This window comes from Myotis myotis, unplaced genomic scaffold, assembly GCF_014108235.1.
Source record: "Myotis myotis isolate mMyoMyo1 unplaced genomic scaffold, mMyoMyo1.p scaffold_m19_p_22, whole genome shotgun sequence".
NCBI classification, from domain to species: Eukaryota; Metazoa; Chordata; class Mammalia; order Chiroptera; family Vespertilionidae; genus Myotis; species Myotis myotis.
In genome coordinates this window covers 682018-709625 of record NW_023416327.1, presented here as the reverse complement: position 1 = coordinate 709625, position 27608 = coordinate 682018, and the positions used below count along the sequence as shown (strand labels likewise).

The 27608-nt window shown below is 52.9% G+C and overlaps 1 protein-coding gene across 5 annotated transcripts in view; it reads left to right on the top strand.

Annotated features, from left to right (window-relative positions):
* Positions 1 to 25966, top strand: part of ZFAND6 (zinc finger AN1-type containing 6) — a 51132-nt gene extending 25166 nt beyond the window's left edge. For 4 of the 5 annotated variants that reach the window (XM_036355420.1, XM_036355419.1, XM_036355422.1 and 1 more), the window contains exons 2-6: positions 12352 to 12522; positions 13964 to 14072; positions 14945 to 15045; positions 22357 to 22470; positions 25024 to 25966. In XM_036355420.1, the coding sequence (XP_036211313.1) occupies positions 12369 to 12522; positions 13964 to 14072; positions 14945 to 15045; positions 22357 to 22470; positions 25024 to 25172 (627 nt within the window). In that variant the 5' untranslated portion in view covers positions 12352 to 12368 and the 3' untranslated portion in view covers positions 25173 to 25966. Of the gene's footprint in view, positions 1 to 12351; positions 12523 to 13963; positions 14073 to 14944; positions 15046 to 22356; positions 22471 to 25023 lie in introns of those variants that run through there. The other variant, XM_036355418.1, reaches the window with a different exon arrangement.
* Positions 25967 to 27608: the final 1642 nt, after the last annotated feature.

The window sequence follows — 27608 nt, the reverse complement described above, 5'->3', positions numbered from 1 at the left end:
GGTCTAATTTTTTTTCGACTTTTCCTGTTTCGTTTTGGTTCTTCTTAGATTTAGGAGCGGGACTCAGAGTGAGGCTCTTAGTGGGATGTTTTTTCCCTTTGGAGGAAGGCATGGTTGTCCAGATGCACAGATGGATAAAGGTTTATGAAATCTTACCAACTATTTAGGGAGGTGTGGACTGGAAGGAATGTTGTCTGCATTCAGGTCAATTAGCTTTTGCTGTCGCATCACCAGTGTGTTGGCTGAAGAAAAATCAGGGCTGCCCGTCTCTAGGATGGGGAATGAGCAGGCATGTAGAGAGCATAGGGAGATCGGCCCTGACCGGGGGCCTTCTTAGGCAGTCGTCAGAGGTTCGTGGCAGAAATGACGGAGGCGTGCAGTCCCCTCAGAAACGGGAGCCCGAGATGTCAGTGTGCCCAGTATTTTCCCCTCCCGGATTGGTCAGCAGACACCGCAGTGTGCAGTCTCCAGCGTTCCCAGTTGCTGATCTTTCAGCAGCTCCGAAGGGGAAATGCTGTAATCTCCTTGGTTAGTGCGGGCAAGTCTCACTTCAATGCAGTTTTCAGGTCTAAAGTGAGGTTTCATTCTCCGGTTACTGGTGCTTCCTGTGTAGGGCCCAGTTTACTTGGGTGCTATCCTGTGTACTGGGATGGTCTAGCCCTGTGGCCGGCAAACCGCGGCTCGAGAGCCACAGGCGGCTCTTTGGCCCCTTGAGTGCGGCTCTTCCACAAAATACCACGTGCGGGCCCGCACGGACAGTGCGATTGAAACTTCGTGGCGCATGCGCAGAAGTCGGTATTTTGTGGAAGAGCCACACTCAAGGGGCCAAAGAGCCGGATGTGGCTCGCGAGCCGCAGTTTGCCGACCACTGGTCTAGCCTCCTCTCTTTTTAAGTTCGTGTCAAAAATAAGGTGAAGGAGGCCTTGAGAATATAGGCCTGAAACTTTGGTTTTTAAGATGAGATGAGGCAGAAGGAACACACGGGGGAAATCATATTAAGGATTTGGGGGAAATGGGGTGACGGTGACTTGGTGCCCTGCTTCCATGTGTGAGTTCTGTCGCCATCGCTGCTTCTGGGATTGGAGGGAGCCGTCTTTCCCGCTCAGGTGCTGGCGAAGCGCTTTCTGCTCTGGAAGCTTCTATGGGGGACAGCAGGGGGGTGCCTTCACCCGGGTCTCCCAGGAACGCTGGGTATCACTTCCTGCCTTGTTATCAGAGCCTCCTCCGCCTGGGATGCTCCTGCCAGAAGCTGAAAGGAGTTGCCTTCAGCGCTGATAAGCTCTCCCCGTGTATGTGGAAATAGTGCAGATGACCAGGCTGCGTGGCTCAGTGGCTGGTCATCGACCTCTGAACCAGGGGTCACAGTTCGATTCCCGGTCAGGGCACATGCCCTGGTCGCAGGCTCGATCCCCAGTGTGGGGGCGAGCAGGGGGCAGCGATCCGTGATTCTCTCTCATCATTGATGTTTCTCTCTCTCCCTCTCCCTTCCTCCCTGAAATAATAAACATAGATATTTATAAAAGAAAGTAAAGTGGAACGTGGTGTGTGAAAACGCCAAAAGCAACGCTTCTGCTGGAGGCGGATATTTCCCACCCAGTCCTCTATCTCAGTGTTTTCTCCGTTCCTGCCCTCTCCTCGTAAAAGCCGTTTTGTGCTGTGAGAATTCTGTGACACTCAGTTCAGTGGCCGTAAGTGTGGCTGGATTGCAGTCGTGCTCTGTTCGTTATTATCTGTCGCTGCGTCTGCACGACCGTTGACCTGAGCAGGTAGGAAGTGGCGGCGCTGGTCACCCTGACGGTGCAGTCGGTGCTCTGCCCTGTCCCCCTGTGCCTCGCTGCCCCGCGTGGCCCCTGGGTCTACAGCAGTTCGCAGCGAAGGACAGTAACTCCTCTTCCCACCGTGTGTTTGCTGTCCCTCTTCCCAAGGCAGTATGTCCTCACTAAAAAAAAAAAAAAAAATAGGGTTAATCAGCCCTGGCCGGTGTGGTTCAGTGGATAGAGCATCGGCCTGCGGACTGAAAGGTCCCGGGTTCAATTCCAGTCAAGGGCACATGCCTGGGTTTTGGGCTCAATCCCCAGTGGGGGGCGGGCAGGAGGCAGCCGATCCATGATTCTCTCTCATCGTTGATGTTTCTATCTCCCTCTCCCTTCCTCTCTGATTAAAAATATAATTTTAAAAAAAGATGACTCAGCTCCTGGAATACCTGGCAATAATCATTTTGGGCATTTTTCATACACACCCATGAAGATGCTGCTTAGCATTTCTGTTTTTGTGGCTGATAAGGAAGGTTCGTGGTTTTGGAATTAGATCTGCGCTCTCTGAGCAGACACATGCAAATCAGACGTCCCTGTCCCTGCACTGATTCTGGGGAGCGGAAGCGTGTGTCACGGCCTCCTCTGATGCCCCGGGGAGGGCAGAGGGCACCGCAGTAAGTACAGTACGGCGCCCTGAGCTCGGCTGTGGCAGAGGCTATAAAACAGGCATCGCATTTTGCCATGTCTTTCCTGAGAATATTCTAAGGAACACAGTTTTGGAATCGGTCGTTTATTCCTCCAGCACCGACCTGAGTGCCTCCTCTGTGCCTGGCATTGGCCTCAGGCGGAGACTGGCTGCGGGGCCTCACGGGCCGCGTGCTTTTGTCACCTCTTCACTGTAACTGCAGGCCTCATGCTAGGACACTGAGCCCCTTCGTGTACGTAAGCCCGTGGCTTTCTCACGGCCACGGTGGGGTTGGGCGCTCGACGAGACTACGCGGCACACAGCCTCCATCGGGTGCTGTCGGGCCGGCCATTCCCTGCTGCACTGGGAGTCCAGCCCTGCAAACAGATTAACTGCTCTCTCTGTTTAGCGTGGTTCTTGTCTTTTACGTTTTCCGCCTACAAACCACATTATTCTTTCCTTGTCCACATCTCGGTTCGTATTGAAGGACGATGTTGATGATTGTAAGTAGCTGTCGGTTCTTGTCCCCTGAATTCGTGGACGGCGTTTCCTTAGCCGCTTCTCCCCAAAATGGAACACAGCTCACCCCGGGGTGGCTTCAGCTTGGGGCCTGGGGACAGGACCCAGGATGGGGAAGGCTTCCCTCTGCTTCCCGGGGCCCTAGTCCCAGAGTGGGCCAGAGGGGACGGCACAGCCAAGAGCAGTCAGCCCAAGATCCATCACACGAGTAAGGTTGTTTCTCTGAGGATGTTCCGAAGTGACGTGGCTTTTGCTGAGGGCGGCGACCGGGACTGCGGGGACTGCCTGGCACAGCAGGTGCCGCCGCCGTGGTCTGCCCTCCTGGCGCTCACAGCCGGGCGGCACCGTGGAGGGCAGAGAGCAAGCCCTTGTGGGGAAATGGCTTTGAGCCCCGGGCTTCTGGAGGGGCCGCAGGGTCTTAGGGCCCCCGGGGCTCCTTGGGGACTGCTGGCTGGAGCCTCGACTGTGGCCAGGGGGCCAAGGTTGATCTCAGCCCCATCGGTGAAGAGCTGGGTCACCTTGAACAATTCACGTACCCTCTGACCCCTGTCTGTGACACGCGGGTGTTCGCAATACCCATTTCACAGGATGTTACAGGGCCAGAGGAGTCTATCGTTATAAAGTGCTCAGAGCAGTCTGGGCACAGAGCGCGTTCTGTCAATATTGTGAAACAGGAAAGCCAGTTGTTTGTATAAAACGTGACGTACAGACTTCCAGGGGACAGAGGAGATTGGAACTGACGGGGTGACCAATAGGGGAGATACTCATCTGCAGATACTGGAAACCAAGTTGGAGATTTGCCTTAGGAGAGGGGACCCCTGAAAGGGCCGGGCCGGTGGGGTGGAGGTGAAGCACAGGTTGCCTGATTGTCGTGCAGTGTTTCAGGTCAGAGTGGAGGGGGCATAAGGAAGGGTTATGTGTGCGTGTGCAGATCTTCCTTTATGTTAGTCTGTTGGAGAAGAAAAGAGTGGAAGTCCAGGAATATGGAGACCACTGGGAAAATTCCAGTGGGGTTTTCCCGGGGGAAAAAAAAGGATATTGGGATGCCTTGTGCGGGTAATAACTATGTCTAATTTTTTAAAAATATATACTTTTTAATTGATTTCAGAGGAAGGGAGAGGGAGAGAGAGAGAGAGAAACATCAGTGATGAGAGAGAATCATGGATCGGCTGCCTCCTGTGCCCCACACTGGGGATGGAGCCCACAACCCAGGCCTGTGCCCTGACCGGGAATCGAACTATGACCTCCTGGTTCCTAGGCCGACGCTCCACCACTGAGCCCTGCCGACCGGGCAAATACGGCTAATTCTGTGATACGGAACCTGGGTCAGTTTGAGAACATAAAATTGGCTGCAACTTCGTTTGACTCATAAAATCGCCATGTCCGGCCTGCTACGTCAGGCAGGTGGCTGTGTGAGCCCCTCTGAGGTGACTGCATTGGCAGAGCTTGTAGCATGAGGCCGACCATCGTGTTCGGTGAACTGCAGGCAGCAGCCCCTGCTGGCCGCCCGTCCGCCAGGTCTCTGCGCAAACAGCCGCTCCATTTTCTTCTCCAAGAGCCTGATGCCTCGGGGCGAGGCTTGCCCACCGCTAGCTGTGCGCTGGCACGGGGGCGGGCGCTCTCCTCCACGCATCCAGCAAACGCAGGCCTGCCTCGTCCGGCTGTATCTTCAGCATCAGTGAATGAACACAGTCTGTGCCATTACCGGGTCCCGTCTCAGAAGAGGGGAGACAGATTGCGTCGGTGTAATTTAATAGTGAATAAGGATGGAGATAAGTGATGACGGAAAACAGACCAGGCAGGCACTAGCGGTCAGTTTCTGGAATATAGATCTCGCCCAGGCTCAGTGATTGAATGATTGTATAGTTTCTAAGGCACTGATTTATTCCGTCTTGGTGAGTAAAAAGCTGTGTGCTATACAGAGGTGGGATTGGGGACTCTATCCCCCTCCCCACGTGGGAGTCTGTACTTGTTCTTCAATAAATTTCCACCTTTGCTATTAAAAAAAAAAAAAAAAAAGAGGGTGGGATTGTACCAAGAGCTGCCTGTCATTTTTCTCGTTGTAGCTGCAACGCTCCACGTCAGCCATATCTAGGGGTGCAAATTGGGATGAACCCTGCCTCTCCCTCTCCCTCTCCCTCTCCCTCTCCCTCCCCCTCCCCCTCCCCCTCCCCTCCCCCTCCCCCTCCCCCTCCCCCTCCCCCTCCCTCTCCCTCTCCCTCTCCCTCTCCCTCTCCCTCCCCCAAAGAGAGGCAGGGAGAGGGAGAGGGATGGAGACATCCATGATGAGAGAGAATCATTGATCGGCTATGAGAGCAGAGTAACACTTATCTATAATAATAAAAGTATCATATGCTAATTAGACCGGACGTCCGGCCGGGGCTGCGAGGGAAGCCGGGATCCGGGTGCCAGAGGGAAGCCGGTGCCGGCAGCCGGGGGAAGGAAGGCCTCCTGCACCGATTTCGCGCATCAGGCTTCTAGTTAGTTTACACTCAGCTTTGGGTCGGAGAACCCACAGTTAATAGTTCCGTGCTAAGTCCCATGTCCCCCCAGCCTCCCTCCATCTCACACGAAAGGTGTTTCTTTAGTCAATCCGGAGATGGGCAAGTTTGTGGCTCATCGCCTATTTTTTAAAAAATATATTTTATTGATTTTTTTACAGAGAGGAAGGGAGAGGGACAGAGTTAGAAACATCCATGATGAGAGAGAAACATCGATCAGCTGCCTCCTGCACACTCCCTACTGGGGATGTGCCCGCAACCAAGGTACATGCCCTTGACCGGAACCGAACCCGGGACCCCTCAGTCCGCAGGCCAACGCTCTATCCACTGGGCCACACCGGTCAGGGCTCATCGCCTATTTTTGTTCAGCCCATGAGCTGAGAATTTTGGGGGGGGATGGAGGGAATTAAAAGAGTGACATTTTGTGAGGTGAGAATTCTATGAAATTCGGGGTGTAGTGGCCATCGTGTGGCTGTACTGGCCACGGCAGCCACGTCTGTGTTCATGGTTGTCTGTGGCTGCCTTCGCACCGCCGTGCGGTCAGGTGGTGGCAGCAGAGCCTGTGTGCAGGTCCGAGAAGCCTACGGCCCTGTGCAGTCATTCACAGAAAGCGGCCAACCCTGAGGCCAGGGAGCGGGCAGAGGCAGCCTGAGGGCGTCGCAGGTGGGAATGCCAGTCAGAGGGTCTCTAAACGCTTCAGCCGTGCCGTAGCCGGTGGTGCTCAGTGGGTAGAGCGTTGGCCTGTGGACTGAAGGGTCCCAGGTTCGATTCCGGTCAAGAGCACAGGCCCGGGTTGTGGGCTCCATCCCCAGTGGGGGGGGCGTGCAGGAGGCAGCTGGTCCATGATTCTCTCTCATCACTGATGTCTCTCTCTCTCTCCCCCTCTCTCTCTCTCTCTCTCTCCCTTCCTTCCTCTCCAAAATCAATAAAAATACATTTAATAAATAAATACATAAATATAAATTACAGTAGAGGATGCCATAGTCCTACTTTGTCCTTTTCTGGGCTGTCCATTTGATCAGCTTGCAAAGTCGATGAGCCAATTCTGAGGGTTGCGAAAGGCAGGCGGGGAGGGGAAAGCTGGCCTCGCCCTCTGGTGCCTGCAGTGCAAGGTCAGTTGGCTGTCCACTCTTACTTAACTCAACATGGTCTGAATGTTTCCTTCCCCCAGAATGAGCAGTAAAGACCCCGGGTTGAAACGGTCAGAGGGCATAACCTAGGAACTAGCAACCGATGCTTACACGATGAGTCGGGGCGCTGGGAGTGGGGGCGGCTGGAATTGGGCCTGCTAGTTCCCCAGTGAAGCTGGAAATCGGGAATTTTTAGGTGACATCCCCCAATTAAAAATTGCTATTGAATTTCTTTGCAGCCTTAAAATATATGATCTTGCCCTAACCGGTGTGGCTCAGTGGATAGAGCATCGGCCTGAGGACTGAAGGGTCCCAGGTTCGATTCCCGTCAAGGGCATGTTGCGGGCACATCCCCAGTGGGGGGTGTGCAGGAGGCGGCTGATGGATGTTTCTCTCTCATCGATGTTTCTAACTCTCTATCCCTCTCCCTTCTTCTCTGTAAAAAATCAATAAAATATATATTTTAAAAATAAAATAAAATATACGATCTTGAATTTTTATGCTCATGACAATTCCTTAGGTAAAAGGACTTAATGGAAAATTAAAGAGCTTGGCTAAGCTAATCAGAGCTACATAATATCTTATGGTTGAATAATAAATGAATGAGATTTTAAATGATCTTCAAATTAAGAAATTAAGAAGTGATGAATGTTCAGAAAGTTAGAGGATGGACTCTGAAAGTCATTATCTTCATTTTTTAAATAAAAACCTAGCTGTTACTACCTGTGTGACATGGGGCAGGTTGTAAAGTCTCTGTTAAGTCCTGGTTTTTAAAATGGGGATGGCTGCCCTAGCCGCTGTGTCTCAGTGGATAGAGCGTCAGCCTGCAGACTGAAGGGTCCCTTGTTCGATTCCAGTCAAGGGCACATGCCTTGGTTGCAGGCTCCATCCCCAGTAGGGGGCGTGCAGGAGGCAGCTGATCAATGATTCTCTCTCATCATTGATGTTTCTCTCCCTCCCTCCCTCCCTCCCTCCCTCCCTCCCTCTCCTTTCCTCTTTAAAATCAATAAAAATATTTTTTTAAAAATAAAATGAAATGGAGGTGGCTATCAGTAGCACCAACACCATAGGATTCTGGAGAGAACTAACTGAGATCATGTAAATAAAGCTCAGCACTTCTTGGTCCATAGGAAGCTCCGACCCATTCTGCAGCCCTGTCTAGAGGGCTTCTACCCTCTCAGGTTGCGGGTTTTTTGTGTGTGTTTTTAAAATAGATTTTACTGATTTCTTACAGAGAGGAAGGGAGAGGGATAGAGAGTTAGAAACATCAATCAGCTGCCTCCTGCACACTCCCTATTGGGTATGTGCCTGCAACCAAGGTACATGCCCTTGGCCGAAATCGAACCTGGGACCCTGGAGTCCGCAGGCCGACGCTCTATCCATTGAACCAAACCATTTAGGGCATCAGGTTGCGGTTTTGATGACAAATGTTACTCAGAGTCAGAAAACACACTTTCTGACTTCTCTGCAATTCTTAGACTTTTAAAAAAAAATTACACCATGCTCATCAATTCTGTTTGTTTATATCTGGTAATGCCATTCTTTTTTTAAAAATATATTTTATTGATTTGTTACAGAGGAAGGGAGAGGGATAGAGAGCTAGAAACATCGATGATAGAGAAACATTGATCAGCTGCCTCCTGCACGCCCCCCACTGGGGATGTGCCCGCAACCAAGGTACATGCCTTGACCAGAATCGAACCCGGGACCCTTGAGTCCGCAGGCCGACGCTCTATCCACTGAGCCACACCGGCCAGGGCTGGTAATGCCATTCCTGATCTCTCTGGATTTGTAGCTTTCTAATCCCACAGAACTGCAGCTAGGGAACCATCCTACCCTTCCATTCTCCTCCCTTCCCTCCGAATGCCAGACCCGTGGGCCTCGCGCGCTGTGCTACCTGCTGAGTGGGCACAGTGGCCACGGAGGTCCCACATCTCCCCCCCCCCCCCCCCCCCGTTCCCGTAACCAGGAGCCTTCTGTGGTTTGTTCTTCCGCATCTGCGTTGCGAGGCCTGGACCTGAGTACGGAAGGTTGGTTCTCCCTCCCTTTTCTTGCTGTGAAGGGAGCTGTGAAATCCTTTGTGCTTCTTCTCTGCCAGGACAATAGTGTTTTCTGAGAACGCTCTTGGCTTTGAAAATCATTGTGAATCTGCTGCTGTGTGGGGCAGTTTGGCTTCGGGAAATGGCCAGCGTTCCTGGGTTTTCCATTTTAATCTTACTGTTCAAAGCGGGTATTGTGACATAGAACAGCTCAGTTGTCATGTACTTTTTAATCTGTGGCTGTTTACTTGAGTTTTAGTAGAAAGAGAATATTTATCTTTTGGGGGGTATGTGATTGCCAGCCATGTAGTAAAGTGCCAGTGGGCAAAGTTCCTTTAGTTCTTATCTTCATTTTAGCGTCACGATTCGGCAGCATCCAAGAGGTGGTTTAGAACAGTGTTCCCTTGGTCTTTTTTGCTTTATTGCACACCTGAGAAGCCTTTTAACACAGTTGTTCCTAATTTGACTCCCACTCTATACAATTTTAATTTTACAGATATACTGTATGTCTGCGTCTGCATTTTACATACATACACACATACGTATCTCTATATATAAAAGCCGAAGCGACTGGAACAACCAGAACGACCGGGTGCTATGACACGCACTGACCACCAGGGGGCAGATGCTCAATGCAAGAGCTTCCCCCTGGTGGTCACTGCGCTCCCACAGCCACGCTCCCCTGGTCCCTCCCCCCGGCCGGCAGGCCCCAGCGGGCAGCCAGCAGCCGGAAGGAAGTCCCCGATTGGCCCTGATCGCTGGCCAGGCCTAGGGACCTTATCCGTGCGTGAATTTCATGCACCGGGCCTCTAGTGTGTGTGTGTGTGTGTGTGTGTGTGTGTGTGTGTGTCTGTGTGTGTGTGTGTGTGTGTGTGTGTGTGTGTGTCTGTCTGTGTGTGTGTGTGTGTGTGTGTCTGTCTGTGTGTGTGTGTGTGTGTGTGTCTGTCTGGTTAGGTGGGGAAGTGGCATGTTGCCCCTTCTTGCCGTCGCTTCGGGGCCTGGCTTCGTAGCCAACAGCCAGTTCTCCCAGGTGCCCTGTGCTCGGTCTGTTATGATGCTGCGGAGACGCGGTGTCACACTGTGTGTAGTGGGAGGGGAAGGAGCATGTCAGTAACCTTCTCAGGTAACAGAGGGGTCCTTTGGCATCACCCGAAAACTGTGTGTAGCTTCTTAAAGGGGTCCATGCAGTGTAGGATCTCAGGCACCATAAAGACTTTTGTTCTGTTGCTTTAAAATACATTGGTCTGTCTTTCACTTCGAATAGCTATTTTGTTCGTGAGTAATTTTGTGCCGTTATGCAGTGGTCACTCGGAAAATACTGGTTCGCTGACTGGCACTGATCTTGCAAACGTTGATGTGGTACCAGCCACCCACTTCTCATCAGTGTCACCACCGATCTTAGCCAGAGCCCCCTAACTATTGGGGGTGCTGGTCTCGATGGTTTTCCGCTCGGATGTTGTCCTTGGCATAAGTGCTATTAGCTGTGTTTCTTCCAGTGACAGGCTCCCTGTGTTCATTTTTGAGAATATGTCTGCCGTGTACTCACGTCTGAATAACGAGAGTTTGTTGAAACAAAAAGCCTGTTTCAGGAAAAGAAGACTCAGTCAGCGTGCAGCTGGGACAGAGCGCAGCACTCTTTCTTCCCACCTGTCCTGCCGCCGTGCTCAGCCAGGCGTGCTTCATGCGTGCCGCCCAGCCCGTCACACAGGTTACTGACAAGACACGTGTTCAGGGCCAAGACTCAGAAAAATGGACTTGTGTGAGCTTGTGGCGATGAAGAGTCCCCCAGCTTTTCTCGGGGGCCCTGGCAGGGTTTGGCTCCTTGGCCAGGCCCCAGGCGTGTCCCCTGTTGCTTCTGTAACACGTCAGAGTGAAAAGGCAAATAGCTAATGAGTGTTGGTACAAAAGTGTGACCGGGCCCCGTGGCGCACACGTGGACAGCCCGGGGGCAGCGCGGACTTCGGAGCCAGACCACCTGGACTGAGCCCAGGGCCATCACTTCCAAGCTGCGTACGTGACCTGGAGCCCTGGCCCTGGCACCCAGGCCAGGCAAACACACCTCCCTCAGGAGCCAGGCCCCAGGCAGAAAATGTGTGTTCGCAGCTTTTGTATCTCGTCACTGTTAGTTACTGTGTAAAATGTGACAGGGCTCTGCACAGAACCGTGCGGGGGCGGGGCCTGAAGTGGCGCACATACGTGTGTTCCAGGGCGGCAGGATCGGGTCCTGGGATGACCTGCCTTCGTGGAGGAAGAAAGGTGGCTGTCAGAACCCAAAATTGGATCCTGAGGGTTGAAGGCGCTCCATCAGCTGGCTGCCTTGGTTTGTGATCCAGTCAAGTGCATTGTGGCTCCTGGTTCTGAATCTGCGTTAGATCCCCCCTCACCCCCACCCCCCACCGGCGTCTGTCCTGGCAGTTCAGGTGTGGAAACGTCGGGGTGGTAACATGAATGGCAAAACGCGGCCCCTCGTGTTCCAGATCCCGGAACACAGACACATCTTAATGTACCTACACCTTCCGTTCCTGTGGGAGCTTTTACAGGAAGAGCCTGCTGTCCCCGCTGCCATGCTGCTCACGGCCAGTGCCCCTTGCTGCTGAGAGAGGGCACGCGGGGCCCTCCCATCCGCTCCGATTGCCCTTGCCTTCACGTGCTCCCCACACAGGGCCTCTGTCCTGGTGGTTTTTAATTCGTAAATGATCTTTAAAAACATTGTTCCATTAGGCAAGTCGTGTCTTCCCTGAAGAGGCTTTTAAAAGGTGCCGATCAGAAAGAGTCGCCGTTCGCTTTGCCATCTTGATCCGTCCTTTGGGATGGTTCATCGATGCCCTTTTAGCCGAATTGGCAGCATATTGTGTGTGCGTTTCACATTGTGCCGTTTCTTTTTCTGATGGTGCCTAGTTACCCCCATGGGAGACCCTCCGGGAGCGTGAGGGGCCGCAGGGCAGTCTCTCACAGGGCCCTTAGGGGGAACGGCCAGGTTGCTTTCCAGAATCATTGCCCCAGTTTCTCATTTCACAGCATCTGCCCACTTCCCCATGCCCTGGCCAGCACGGATGCTAGGCTACATGCTTTTTAAACAGAAGAAATTACGCACGTTAAAACGTGGCCTCAGACCACAGTTTAAACTGTTAGACATTAACAGTATTACAGAGCAACATTTACTAGTATAAGGTATATTATTATTATTACTAGAGGCCCGTTGCACGAAGAGATCTGTGCACTAGGCCTTCCCTTCCCCTGGCTGCCGGCACCCGGGACCCAGGCCTTCGCTCCGGCCGGAGCCTTCAGTCTTCGCTCTGCCGCTTCGTGCCTACATATGCAAATTAACCACCATCTTTGTTGGGTTAATGTGCATACTCTCCTGATTGGCTGGTGAGCATAGCGGAGGGACGGTCAATTTACATGTTTGTCTATTATTAGGTACGATTAGGAGTCCAAACTGAGCTAGGCTTAGAGGATTTTCCTTAGCCTCTGCTGGTGTGGAGTCTTCTGAGGGGGACCTTTCTCTGGGAGGTGTTCCTGCTCTCTCCGCTGGCAGACCTGCTCGTGTAGAGCGGGCAAGAGATGCAGGCTCAGTGTGTGTCCTTGTAACGTTTATGTTTTCTTTCCCTGCACTGTGGGGGCTCGGGGGGAGGATGTGTGGGCTTCTCTGTATCACACAAAGCACATCTGGGTGGCGTGTGACGGCAGCGTGAACGTCTGCTCACCCTCTGTCCGTTCCAGGTGTGCAGCGGAGGAACATGGCGCAAGAAGCGAACCACAGCCAAGTGCCTATGCTGTGCTCCACGGGCTGCGGGTTTTACGGGAACCCGCGCACCAACGGCATGTGCTCCGTGTGCTACAAGGAGCACCTCCAGCGACAGAACAGCAGTAACGACAGGATAAGCCCCCCCGGTGAGTGACCCCGCACAGTGCAGCGACTGGGATGGCGCAGGGCGCGCACCGGACCCTTTCCCGAAAGCTCCCCTGTCCTGCTCGCTCTACTCCGTCCGTGCCTGGGACACGTCTCGTCACGCAGCGTGGTGATCAGTGGTAGGGCAGCGGCATGGGAGTGGCCCGCTGAGAAGAACTACCCTCAGCCCCTGTCACAGCCTCGGAGCTGCAGACTCCGCTGTCCTATTAAAACAGAGGCTGGCCTCCGGTGTGCCCACCATCCAGGAGCGTAAGGTCAGGGGGGGCTGCAGGAGGGCCGTGGCTCTTGGATCTTGGAGGACTCCTGAAGGAAAGAGGTGACGGGTAGCCACAGCTGGCCCGAGAGGAAGTCTGAGCCCGCGAGGGAGGAGAGGCGTGGCGGGGAAGGGGCGTGCAGCGCCAGCCACTGAGTCCTCTGTGCCTTCCCGCGTCAGAGGACCCTCCTGGGGGTGAGGCGGGCTTCTGGGTCAACAGCTGTGGAAAGTGACGGGCGGGGGGGAGGCAGGGACTCCGAGGGTCAGCTTTGCAAAAGTCAGGCGTTTCTAGAACTCCCCAGGCTGGGCCACGCACAGGTTAATCCCGTGTGTCTAGTTTCTGTGCTTGATGGACATGCTGGCCGATTGTTAGTTCATTTAAATGTGTGTTTTTTTAAATATATTTTATTGATTTTTTTTTCTTTTTACGGAGAGGAAGGGAGAGGGATAGAGAGTTAGAAACATCGATGAGAGAGAAACATCAATCAGCTGCCTCCTGCACACCCCCCACTGGGGATGTGCCCGCAATCAAGGTACATGCCCTTGACCGGAATCGAATCCGGGACCGTTGAGTCCGCAGGCCGATGCTCTAACCACTGAGCCAAGCCGGTTAGAGCTAAATGTTTTTTACAGAATCTTTCTCACCAGCACTTTGTGTTCAAGCCAAGAGCTAGAACTGTTTGTTCAAACTTCTCCAAGTTTCCTTAGGCGTACAAATGACTGTTTTTTAACCGAAATCATCATCCGTGTTTCTGCCTGATGAAGGGCAGGGAAAATGATGCGACCTAATGTGCTGAGCAGGGTTTCCATTCTGAGCCTGGGTTCGCCTCCCTGGAAGTTATCTCATTGCCACCATCTCGCTTCCGCGCTGGGCTTGGGAGCTGTCTGGGAGGCACAGGGCCTGGTGATACTCAGTCCGCAGAGCAGCGGCTCCATGTGCTAACACGTGAGTGTGTATGGTTTCCTTCATGATTAAACATCCACGGTATTTTCGTTGGAAAACCATAGTATTGGAAACACTTTAACTAGAAGCAATTCACCAGCCTATTATATAGGAAAACCAGGTTCATGTGCTGCATTTTGTGGAGAACCGATCTTGATTTTTTTAGATGAGGTGGTGGGCTGTCCCGTGTGCAGAATCACTAATACGCAATGTGGTACCGTTGCAGCCACATCTGTCAGTAGCCTGTCTGACTCTCTACCAGTTCAGTGCACAGACGGCAGTGTCCCGGAAGCACCGTCCACGCTAGACTCGACGTCTTCATCTATGCAGCCAAGGTAGGTGTGGCCTCTGGGCAGGACTGGGGAGCGAGGAAGTAAAGACCCTATTCTGTGTGGGATCAGTCTTGTTAAGGAAAATTATGTCAGGTCACGTCAGGATTAACTGGCCTCAAGTCCTGTCTGTCTCATTATTATTCCTGACGAGTTAGAAAAGGCCTTTTTTTTCAGGTTTTATGTTGAGGTGGGGTTGGGGAGATTGTCTTTCAGATTTCCTATTCAGAAAGCTTTTCTCTTATTCCTCCTCGTATATCTGATCCAACCCTAAAGTCCTTCAGAAGCATACGAAGTTCTTCCAGCTGTAGTCTTATTCTGCAAGTGGTAGCATTTCATATTAAAAAGTAGTCTTCTCACAGGTCCTCTCTGTTTCATATCATGATGTGGAACTCATAGTTATTTGTATCGTAGTGTGTGGTTTTTTTTTTAAACTTGGACGTCACATCATTTAGAAGCCAGAAAATACAGAATATTTGTTTTATTTTTATTCTACTGTTAGGAAACAAATCCTAGGTTTCTACTACATCGTTTCTTTTTTCACTTCATGACGGGAGATGTCCCACTCCATTTTGCCAGGATACTGTATAAACTTTGTATTAGGGTTGCCTGGGCGTGTCTGTATCACACCAGTTTTCATTCATTGAATTCACACACAGGGAACGCACCTGTTGCCTTATTTCCAAAACTATAAACTGGGGGTCCCAATGAGCCTCTAGTTTCAGAGTTCTGTGATTCAGTGAACAAAGGCATTTCTGTGTGAATTCTTGTCTTAATGATCTAGTTAGAGATGCTGAACTCTTCTTATTATGTCCCTTTAGTTACTGTTCATGTGTAGAGATGCCATTTTAAAACCTAAAATGTGTTTGCTTTTCTAGTCCTGTATCAAATCAGCCACTTTTATCAGAATCTGTAACATCTTCCCAAGGGGATAGCACATCTGCGGACAAAGCAGCGCCTGAGACAGAAGACCTGCAAGGTTTGCATACGAGCCGGCATCTCCTTTGTCATTGATGTCACATGTGACTGATGGGTCGGGCACTGTCCTGCGTGCGCACAGTTCCTAAATTCGTCGCCTCAAACATCTCACATTCATGTTCCTCTGAGCAGAGTGTTTTCTCTAATCAAGTGTTTAGCTGACGGAGAGGCCTCATAGGCTCAGCAACGTCACATTCTGTTTCGTTTGACAGATACGTGGAACTGAATGCGTGGTCGTGTTATATGATTATCTGTAATTGTTTCAGCGAGTTTAGCCTAAGTGCTGTTTCCTCTCCGAGCAAACTGGGGCTGCTGGGTTGAGAGGAACCTCCTATTTTTGACTCCGATTTCCTAAGAGACTCTTGAACTGGCCTGGCAGTCACCTCTCCCCACCCGTGACTCACGGTGCACAGGTGCATGCATTGCTGGCATTTTCAGGTGATGTCTCTTGTCCTGGCCCCTCCTCTCTGTGTCCCAGCCGTGGGTCCCAGGGACCTAGGAAGACGTGGGGGCGTGTAGAAAGGCTCTTAGCCACAGAGATCGTAGAGGAGGCATTTGTTCAGTGGCCCGTGTTTCCTGAGTTAATTCCCCTGGTGTGTGAAGTGAAGACAGGCCAGGGATGCACGGTGCGTCCTGTTGCCTGTGGGACGCTTTCAAGGGGAAGACGCCCTCGCCAGGGAAACCTTCCATTGTACATGGTGTTTGCATGGTGAGGACGGGCACATCCGTCCCTCTCCACCTCCGTTTGCTCAAGTTTAAATTCGTTAAGACAGCGAATCCCCCTGCTCTGACTTCTTGCCAACAAATGATGTGCTGCCTGGCCAACATAACTGTTCTAGTCCTTACAAACTCATCTACGCTAATAAAAGAGAAAGATGCAAATTGACCGTACCTTCATGATGCCCGCCAGCCAGTCAGGAGTGAGTATGCAAATTAACCCAACAACGGTGGGTTAATTTGCATACACAGGCCTCTAGGCAGCATGGGAAGGCGGAAAGGCAGCTCTGGGCCGGAGCGAAGGCAGAGCCAGCAGCCAGGGGAAGGAAGGCCCATTCTTGCACGAATCTTAATGCATCAGGCCTCTAGTAAATATAAGTGTATAGTTTCATGTTTTAGTTGAATAGAAATGTTGAAGAAAGGGTAGAGATGAGGGGTATTTTAAAAGTAGAAATGAGAAAATTCCCAAAACGTAGTTATCCCCTCGACATGTGAGGTCAGACGGGGTGCTGATGCGGTCAGGTCTGTGGCGTGGCGTGTGCCTTGCCTCAGGCTGGGAGGCGGAAGGGAGCAGCCTGGTTCGACAGGTTTCACATAGAGCTAGTGGAAAGGAATCGAATTTCAATATTAAAAGCTCCTTTGGAGGTGACAGGGCGAGAATTTTGCAGCTTCCCAGCAGCAGAACAAAGGCCTGTCCTGAGGTGGTGAGCTCCCCGTCACGGGAGCATTCTAGGACAGCGGGTCATTGCCAGGCTCAGGGCAGAGCGAGGCGGGGTCTCGGACTCTTTCCAGCTCTGAGGGTTCCCGCCTCCATACAGAGTGGAATCATTGAGTCAGTGGTTCAGACAGTCAGAGAGGAACAGTCCCTTCGAACTAATTTAGGAAAGCTGCGTGGATTCAAAATCACATTTATCCTGATTGTAAAGAGTGGGTGAGAAGAGCCAGAATAGTCTAGAAAAAGTAGAGCTATGTTGGCGGAGGACTAAACGACACACGACCGTAATCAAGACTCGTGGTGCGGGCATGAGGGTAGTCAGGCAGAAACTTGAAGCATGGCCGGAGCCTTACTCAGAATTATCACAGTGTGGGGACAACCCAGTGGCCATCAGCAGGTGAGTGGACAAACACATGCACAGGGTGCTATTCAGCCGCCGAAAGGGATGACGTGCTGGTCCTGCTACCACGGGGCGAACTTTGAAACCTGCTAAATGCAAGGACCGTGGCAGGGGGTGCCTGCTGTGTGGGTCCAGGTGTGTGGACGCCAGGTGCATGAAGAGGAGAAGAAATGGTGAGCAGAAGCGTACAGGGCGGGAAGCTGACACTGGGGAACGGGCAGTGAGGACACAGGTTCTGGGTGGCTGTGTCAGGCAGGTGTACAGGGCGGGAAGCTGACACTGGGGAACGGGCAGTGAGGACACAGGTCTGGGTGGCTGTGTCAGGCAGGTGTACAGGGCGGGAAGCTGACACTGGGGAACGGGCAGTGAGGACACAGGTTCTGGGGTGGCCGTGTCAGGCAGGTGTACAGGGCGGGAAGCTAACACTGGGGAACGGGCAGTGAGGACACAGGTTCTGGGATGACTGTGTCAGGCAGGTGTACAGGGCGGGAAGCTGATATTGGGGAACGGGCAGTGAGGACACAGGTTCTGGGGTGACTGTGTCAGGCAGGTGTACAGGGCGGGAAGCTGACACTGGGGAACGGGCAGTGAGGACACAGGTTCTGGGGTGCCTGTGTCAGGCAGGTGTACAGGGCGGGAAGCTGACACTGGGGAACGGGCAGTGAGGACACAGGTTCTGGGGTGGCTGTGTCAGGCAGGTGTACAGGGCGGGAAGCTGATATTGGGGAACGGACAGAACACGGGTCTGGGTGACTGTGTCAGGCAGGTGTACGTTGGAACTAGAGCTGGAAAGATGATTTGGAACCAGAGTGTGGAAATACCTAAAGCTACTTGGTTCTCACCAGGGGTCAGGGAAGAGAGCTGTTTGTTTAAGAACACAAAGTTGGCCCGGCCGGGTGGCTCAGTGGTTGAGCATCGACCTATGAACCAGGTCCATTCCCGGTCAGGGCACAGGCCTGGGTTGCAGGCTCGTTCCCAGTAGGGGGCGTGCAGGAGGCAGCCGATCCATGATTCTCTCTGCTTGATATTTCTCTCTCCCCCTCTTCCTTCCTCTCTGATATCAGTAAAAATACATTTCTAAAAAGATAAAGAAACAACGTTGTATTGTAAAGAGACTCATTCAACAGTTTTTGCCCCCAGGTAGCTGCTGATGGAAACTGGTCTTGTGGGCAGAGCTGCTCTGCCCCAGACGGTGGCCCCCGGCTCGAGTGGCTCTCGGCACTGGAATGGGCTGGTCTGAAAGGCGCTACATATTTAGCATTTAATGTGTTTGCCAGTCACACTGTGCGCTTCATGATGCTCTGGGTTTGAAGACTTGGCACCAAAAAACATGAACTATCATTTCATTAATATGGTTCGTATTGAGTACATTTTTGAATGATAATGTATATTGATTTATCCGTCTTGTTTTTTAATGTGGCTGCTAGAAAACAGAAAATTAAATAGAAGACGCCCATGTTTCTTTTGGACCCTGATACCAGACAGGCCTATTTTTCTCTTTTTAAACATATATATATATATATATATATATATATATATATATATATATTCTTTTTTTATTATATTGATTTTTTACAGAGAGGAAGGGAGAGGGATAGAGGGTTAGAAACGTCAATGAGGGAGAAACACCGATCAGCTGCTTCCTGCACGCCCCCTACTGGGGATGTGCCTGCAACCCAGGTACATGCCCTTGATCGGAATCGAACCTGGGACCCCTCAGTCCGCAGGCCGACGCTCTACCCACTGGGCCACACCGGTCTGGGCAGGCCTATTTTTCTCTTGAATGTTTACAGTGTTCTCCTTTGGTCAGGAATTTTTGAGCTGGGAGGCACTTAGCGGTCATTGGGCCCAGCCCCTCCTTTGGCATGCCGGGACCGGCGGTCCAGAGAGGGAAGTGGGCTCCGTGGCTGTGGCCGTGGCGATGGTAACGCGTGCGCTTGCTCAGTAGGCGTGTCGAGCGGCTGCTCCGTGTCCCTGGGGTGGGATGTGCATCGAGCAGGAGAGGCTTGTCATGGCTCCGGGAGGAGGGTACCCGGCCTGTGACGTGGACACTGGATCCGTGTGATGTTCAGTTTCAGTCCTCACCTGCAGGTGCATCTGCCCAGAGGCAGTGCTGACGGCTCTGTGTCCTCATGGCTCTGTTCGTGTCTTCCTCCCTCCCTTCCTCCCTTCCCTCCCTCCTTCCCTCCTTCCTCCCTCCCTCCCTCCCTCCCTCCCTCCCTCCCTTCCTTCCTTCCTTCCTTCCTTCCTTCCTTCCTTCCTTCCTTCCTTCCTTCCCTCCTTCCTCCCTCCCTCCCTCCCTCCCTCCCTCCTTCCTTCCTTCTTTCCTTCCATCCCTCCTTCATTCCTCCCTTCCTTCCTCCCTCCCTTCCTTCCTCCCTCCATCCTTCCTTCCATCCCTCCTTCCACCCTTCCTTCCTTCCTTCCTTCCGTCCGTCCGTCCGTCCTTCCGCAGGACCCAGAGCAGAGGGCCTGTTCCTCCTGACTGTGACCCTCCCTGTGGGTGGTTACGTCCTCTCACCTGCCTGCTGCTCTGGGAAGTATATTAACAGTCGTGGCCCTAGACTCGTCGAGTTGGCATTCCCACTGAGAAGCGCGTGAGCGAGTGCTGCGCAGGCTGTTTGACCAGCGAGGCGCCTGGCAGAGGCCCCCAAAGACCTCTGGGCCCCGAGGCTGCCGCTCTGCAGTCACCGCTGTGAAGGAGTAACAGCAGGCGGCCTCCTCCCAGGACACGGAGCCCTGCTGTGCGGGGCACTGCCCTCATGGCTTCAGGGTCCGTGAGGGGATGGTCCTTGGGCCTGGAGCCCTCTGCTCGGCCCTGGGAAAGGATTGCTCCTTCCTTTTACGTAAGAGAACCAGGCTCGCGCTGGTCGGAAGTCTCACATAGGAACAGAGGGGGCGGCCGGGGAGTCAGACGCTCACAGGGACTCTGTCATCTCCCACGAAGCCACTGGGGGGTGTTTCCGTTCAGGCCGCCGGCCCCCAGGGTCAGAGGACGCGACCGGCCTCACAAGGGGCCTCACTCTCCCGCTCTCAGAGGGTCCTGATGCAGAGTGGGGGGGGAGGGGGGGGGTGCGCTCACTCAGTTAAAGAGGAACCACTCGGTCTCCAGGTTTAGTCTGCGGAGCGGCCGGGGGCTGTGCAGTGGCGTCCGTGTGCCCCGCAGATCGCCGTGTCTCTCACTTCTCCATCTTCCCCGTTTCCACCTGCCACTCAGAGCTTGCGTCTCAGCAGGAAGCCAGTTCTGTTCAAAACGCGACCTTGTGGCGGCCCTGCCCTTATAGCGCTATTTAGGTATGTTTATTCGAATGTGAGCGGGAGAACAGGTGAGGTATTCCAGCTTCGAGATTTCAGAGGCAAGAAATAGAATAGATTGTTTTCAGGTTGCAAGTCACACCTTTTCTGAGCCCAGCCGTATCGGGAACTGTTCTAGGCTGAGGGTAGGACTGGAAACGAGGCATGCCGCCCCGCCCCCGTGGAGTGTACCTGCAGGGACAGTCCGTTGTCTATATAATAAAAGCCTAAGTGACCGTTACAGTGGAACGACCACCAGGGGGCAGACGCTCAATGCAGGAGCTGCCCCCTGGTGGTCAGTGCGCTCCCACAGGGGGAGCGCCGCTCAGCCAGAAGCCGGGCTCGAGGCTGGCGAGTGCAGCGGCGATGGCAGGAGCCTCTCCTGTCTCCACGGAAGTGCTAAGGAACAGCGAGCAGGTGGGCGGTAAGGAGCGAGGGGTCCCCGACTGCAACAGGAGGAGCAGCAAGCAGGTGGGTGGACATCCCCCGAGGGGTCCCGGACTGCGAGAGGGTGCAGGCTGGGCTGACACACACACACACACACACACACACACACACACAGTGCACGAATTTTGTGCACCAGACCTCTAGTTGAAAATAAAGGGTCTTCCGTGGCCATGTGCTTTTCAAAAATAAACTGTGTATTAGCACTTCCTCCGTCAGCTTCTGATGCCGAGGTGCCGTGCTCACACGTAGCTGGTGCCTGTTTACCTGTTTGTTTGTGGTGTTTTCCCTTCATCATATTTGGTTACAATGGCACGTGAGCTACACAGGGTTAGAGTTATGACTTCCAGTGTCGGAGCAGCTCCTACGTGTAGTTCTGCGGCAGGTGCTGGAGAGTCAAGCGGAATAAGACGCGTGTTACCCCTCCGTGGGCTTACAGGGTAGACGGGAAACGGGGCCCATGAGACAGTGGGGCGTCATCAGGAATTGGTCCCGCAGATGTTGATCGACGCCTGCCATGCAGTAGGCGGCCCCGGTGGAAGGGCGAACATGGGGTCCGGCCTGACAGTATGTCAGATGCCGCTGACCATGTGGGCTGCGTGTCTCGTTTCCGGTCCCGCCCGCCAGCACGCGGTTAGATTTGTCACTTACGGCAGATGGCGGGCGCCTGAAGCGTGGGTTGCAGAGGGTCCGTGGCCCCGTGTTGGGTCATCCGAGGGGGAGCTGCAGAGAACTGGGTCGGGGCGTCCCGGGGGACGGGCGCTGAACTCAGCCTTACAAGACTGGCCCTGGCTGGGAGCTCGGTGAGAGCATCATCCAGGTGTGCCTTTAAAAGGTGAGGATGACCTCGATGGCGTAAGGGAGAGACGGGGAGGCCTTTGGACTGGGAGTGGCGGAGGGGCCGGCCTGGCCCCACAGGCTGAGCTTCTGAAGGAGGGGGACCCGCGGTGACGCAGTGGGGAGGTTGAGACCTTGGTCCGGGCAGGGCGGTGCTGCGCAGCCCGGGTCACGTCTGCTGGTCGTGCTACAGACGGGCCTGGTGACGCCTCGGAGGCCGAGCGGGTGGGGGCAGGGGACGGGGGCACAGGAGGTCCAGGGCAGTCATCTGACGCGGGCCCTGGTTCCGCTGGCCTTGCTGTCACTACTTAAATGCATCCATGTGTGACCTTAACCATAAAACTTCATCACTTTATCTTATTGTGAGCATCTTGAAGGTTTTATGCGAGGCATTCCGAAAATTGTAAACATCCTTCGCATTCCACTGAGTCTGGTTTCAGCTCCCTCCCCCGGCCCCCCAGGAACCTGCGTAGTTCTGACCCAGCCACGTTCACACGTTTGCATGGGCCGTTTTCTCAGCACTCGCTCAGGGTAACAGGTAGTGTGTGCGCGTGCGTGTGCGTGTGTGTGTGTGTGTGCGCGCACGCACGTACGTGTGTACACGGACATGTACGTACGCACGCATACCTTGTATTGGTCAAATACATAATTATCACAAAATATAGAAATTCCACCACCTTTTGGAGTCACTGTGAACATGTGTGTACATACATTACATACAAACCTACATACGTTTAACAGCAAGGGTGGGGTTACAGAAACTGCTTCGTAACTAATGTCACAAAATCCCTCATTTATCCTCTGGGTAACAGACCAGCTGGGGCGGGCGGGGGGGGGGGGCGGGACAGCGGCCACCCGACCCCCCTTCCTGAATAACGCATCTCCCCCCGCCCTGTTTTTGTCAGCTTCAGTATCAGATACGGCCCAGCAGCCGACCGAAGAGCAGAACAAATCTCTCGAAAAACCAAAACAGAAAAAGAATCGCTGTTTCATGTGCAGGAAGAAAGTGGGACTTACCGGTAAGGGCTCCGGCAAACGCTTCGAACGTAAGGTTGCGTGTTGAGTGACGCCTGCTCCCCGCTCCCGGCCTCAGCGAGGCCGGCTCTGTTCCCGGGAGAGGGGACATGGGCAAGCTCAGCTTCTGCGCTTCCGTAACGAAATAAAAGCAGCTTTAATTCCGTACCTAAAAGCGGAGTGGATAGTTTTCTCTTAAGCGATGGTTGCAGCGGAGTTTGAGGGAGTCAGACAAGGTAGGTCCGTGAGCCAGGCTGTGGCCCCTGCCTTCGGGGCCGGCAGTGGAGAGGCTTTGTCAGAGCCGGGCGAGCTGTGAAGGGCTTCGGATAAAGGGCTGACCATAGGCTGCTGTGAGGGTTCCGTGAGTTCACACGTGTTAACGCATGTAAGGCAGTGCGCCCCGGGCTGCCACGCAATACGGGATCGATCCGTGTGGACCGCTATGCAGGGCTGTCAGGTGGCGTAGTCGTTAGGAGAGGGAGGGAGAGTGTTCCAGATGCCACTTGGGTATTTAGCAAGGGAAGGGCACGAAGTGCTATCACGTTGGTTTGGGAGGTCGGGGCGGGAGTGACGGACTTACTGAGTAAAAGAAGAGGCGCCCTGGCTGGGGTGGCTCAGTGGATAGAGCATCGGCCTGCGGACTGCAGGGTCCCGAGTTCGATTACCGGTCAAGGGCACAGGCCCGGGTTGCGGGCTCGATCCCCTGTAGGGGGCGGCGTGCAGGAGGCAGCTGGTCCATGATTCTCTCTCATTGATGTTTCTCTCTCCCTTTCTCTCTGAAATCAGTAAAAACGTATTTTTTTTAAAAAGAAGGGAAGGAGGAGAGGCCCGTGGAGGAAAGTGTGATGGAGGCAGATGATGTAGCTGGGACTTGAGAGATGAGCGGGGCTTCCCTGATGGAAACGGGCGTTTCAGCCAGAAAGAGTCGCCTGAGGAAAACTCGAGAAGGGAGGGAACAGGGCAGCTCAGGGACCAGGAGCGGGGACGGTGGCCGCGGGCAGAGCACGTGAGGGTCAGGCAGACCAGAGGAGAGGCTAGCGCCGTGCACGGGGGTGCACTGGGGCCCACGGGGGTGCACGGGGGGAGCAGCCGCAGCTGCACTGGCGACATTCGTTGTCTGCCGTGTGCCCGGCGTTGTGCTGACTTCAGCACGAGCTGAGAGGAGCGGGGGTCGGATTTTGAACAAAACCGTGTGTGAGGAAGGGGTCCCTGCCGAGGAGCAGGTGGGAGGAAAAGCGGAAGGAGGTGTTAGTCTCACATCCAAGATGTTTAAGACGGGCCCGTCCGAGCACGCGCAGAGAAGACACGCGGAAATACACAGCACTCAGTGTCAGACGAGGCCTTCCAACGCTCAGAAACCCTCCCACTCCGACGGGGCCGCAGACTTCCTGACCCCGCCCTGCCCAGGCCGTCCGCCTGGGGTCGCTGCTGGCTTCCTTGTCATTCATGCTTCTGAGAAAGCTACGGAGTATAGTTGTTGTTTTTTTTTTAATTTTTTTAAGGGGAGAATGATGATTTTTATTTTTATATTTTTTAATATATTTTTTGATTTTTTACAGAGAGGAGGGGAGAGGGATAGAGAGTTAGAAACATCGATGAGAGAGAAACATCCATCAGCTGCCTCCTACACACTCCCCACTGGGGATGTGCCCGCAACCCAGGTACATGCCCTTGACCGGAATCAAACCTGGGACCCTTCAGTCCGCAGGCCGACGCTCTATCCACTGAGCCAAACCTGTTAGGGCCAGAATATACTTTTAACGTTTAAAAAACGTAGCAAAGGAATTGTCAGTGGTGAAAATCCTGTGTTCCATTCCCAGAAATTCTCTCACACCATCCAATCCTCATTAGGGGAGCGGGGCCAGTTTTGTGTACGACCCAGCCCCCCTCCTTCCATCTCTCTTTTGGCTTCAACGCTGGGCATTTTCCTGAACGAAGTAGCGTTTGTCCATTGCTTACTCTGTGTCAAGGAACAGTCCTCATTTGATCCTTTACAGCAACTTCTTATTCCAAAATTACAATGGCAGTTGAGGCTCAGAGCGGCTAAGGAATTGGCCCGCGTTAGCAGTGGGTTCATGCACGGGCACCCTAACTGCACCCCCTGGTCTTAGCCGCTGAGCCAAAGTTCAGCTCCCTTTCCATCGGGGGGCGGGGGTGGGGGGTGGGGAGGGGTTAGCTAAGGACAGCTGTGTGGGCGCTGTTACTTGTTAACAGCTGTCAGGGGCCGTTGGTCTTTCTTAGTTAACATGTAAGCCTGCCCGCTGACCATGTGCCTGTTGTCACATTGCAGAGTTTAGATGCGAGAAATGTTTCCCTTCTTCCACTTAGCAGTCTGCTTTGAGAGGAGGTAGTGGTGGCCCTGTCATAGGTGAGGGACCTGGAGCCCGGAGCCGTGCTCTGGCTCAAACCCGAAGCGACCAGCTAGTGAACTCGAATGTTCTTGGGCTGTGAACGGTGCTCTAGCGGACGACCCGAACACGCGATCTGTGCTGAACTTGAAATGTGCTCCCGATTCCCACCTGCCCCCGACTCAGATGTGTGTGTTCACCCCGTTTCAGGGTTTGAATGCCGGTGTGGAAATGTTTACTGTGGGGTACACCGCTACTCCGATGTACACAATTGCTCTTACAATTACAAAGCCGACGCTGCTGAGAAAATCCGAAAAGAAAACCCGGTGGTGGTCGGCGAAAAGATCCAGAAGATTTGAGCTCCTGCTGGAATACAAAATCCTTTGACCATCTGCAAACTAAACATTGACTTGAGGTGTTTTTCCTGGTCAGTGGGCGGGTAGCGCAGTGTCCCTTGCATAGACCTTTTAATCATGCATGTCACCAGAAGAATAGATTTTTGTTTTTGTTTTGAAAATGACTCTTGAACATTTATTTCCATTGCAGTTTCTGTGGCTGAGAAGACTTAAGTAAACTTTACAAGTATTATCCTTTTAAGATCCTTTTCATTTTAGTTGAGCGCAGAGGGCTTTTATAACAAACGTGGAGAGATTTTGGCGGGCTGTGATTTCTTTATTTCCCCCCCAGTATTAAACATGCATGCGTTAACCTTGCGGTTGGTTTCTCACTGTGTATGTGTATAGAGCTTTTCTCTGCAGCACGACTCCTTTGGTAATGCCTTCCGGGGCACGGCTAGTTATCGGTGACTGAATGTATCTGAATCATTACGGCTGCTTCTGGTCTCTTCCTTAACAAAGGTTCTGCATACGTTAGCATAGCGTTTCTTTGCACCCACTATTTATGTCTGAATCATTTGTCACAGGAGAGAGTGTGCTGAGGAGATCCTAGAGTTTGTATGTTTTAAATTTTTTTTTGTTTTTTTTTTTTTGAGCGAGGGAAGAGAAAGCTGAGTGCATTTCATCGCTGACCGCAGGTTTCTTTCAGATTGCGTTCATCGGTCTGTGTGTACACGATATGAAGAATGATCTGAAGTAATTGTGCTGTATTTATGTTTACCCACCAGTCTTTGATTAAATAAAAAGCAAAACCACGACCTGCCCGCGTGCTTGCCTTTTCTGTTCCTCTCCTGGCGGTTCGTCCCACTCCCCGTCCTGCTGTGTCCCGCCTGCCTCGCCCATCCTCTGAGGGCCCCCTGCTCAGCTCGCACCTGCCCGTGAGTGATCTCCCGTGCTACAGTGATCGCACACGCCCGTGAGGTGAGGATGCCAGCATGTCTTTAAAGCCGAGAGCGTCTGTCGCTGAGCTGTCAGACTTGCTAGCTCTTGTCTGGCTCCCTGCTCTGCTCTCGGTCACACCGAGTCAGCATAGGACAGTGATGGCGAACTCATTTTTTTGGTTGATTTTTCTTTGTTAAATGGCATTTAAATATATAAACTAAATATCAAAAATATAAATCTTTGTTTTACTATGGTGGCAAATATCAAAAAATTTCTGTATGTGACACGGCACCAGAGTTAAGTTAGGGTTTTTCAAAATGCTGACACGCCGAGCTCAAAAGGTTCGCCGTCACTGGCCCAGGAGAACTGCTGTTCTGGTAAGATGAGAACGGAGCACAGCTACACCGCATGGGTACAGAGTGCAAAGGGGTCATCAGCCTGGCAGAGGAGGAGGCCATGGTGTCTGGCACTCCCACCTGTGGCGCCCCCAAGACGGCAGATGAGAAGGCCGCCTTCGATGGGAAGGCGACTCATCGTGTTTACAACCTCTGTGCCCAGGACGTGCCGTCGGCCCCGCAGTTGGTGGACCAGATCCAGTCACAGACCACTAGGGGTGGGCAGGACCCCCCGGCCATGTTTACAGCCCCCTCCCTTGACAGTATTGAGGCCCAGCCCCCGAATTTGTGTGTACAGCCCCTGCCAACCCCACCCTGGCTGAGCGCTGGCGGGAGGCGCCATGGTATAGCCCTCTCGGTGGGCCTGTAAATAGCCCAGCCCTGTCCGAGTGGTGGCCCCGGCGGCACACAGGCACCCTTTTCCTATAACCAGAGTCTATAAAGAGAACTAACTAGGGGGAAAAAATCGAAAAGAAAAACAGCGCGTAAATTCAGACCGAGCAGTTGGAGAATTGTGGAGAGAGAAAGACCCTCCAAGCTTCACCAGGCAGCCATCCTTTTTAAACCAAGAAATATGATGTAAAACAGCAGTATCGTCACCATGCAAAGCTCTAGGTTTCAGTGTGTCCACTTACGACATGTCTTGTTCTGTCTTAGTGTGTCATGGTGGCTGAGCGTGAGAATCTGTAAATGTAAGTTTATCACATGAACAGACGAAAACAGGAGGAAATCCATTAGAACTGTCTCAACAGATTCAGATAAAGTATTTGATAGAATTTAGCAGTCATTCGTGATTTTTAAAAACTCATGATAAGTGAGCACTAGGAAGGAATTGCCTTATACTGATAGTTTCCGTGTAAAACCAGCCACACAGAAAGCAGGCACCTTGTAAAAAGAGACAACTCATTCCCTTTCAAAGTCAGAAAGCAAGGGCTGGGCCCTGGCCGGTGTGGCTAAGTGGATAGATCGTCGGCCTGTGGTCTGAAGGGTCCCAGGTTCGATTCCTGGTCAGGGACTGGGTTGCAGGCTGATCCCCAGTAGGGAGTGTACAGGAGGCCACCGATCCATGACTTTCATCATTGATGTTTCTCTCCCTCTCCCTTCCTCTCTGAAATCAATAAAA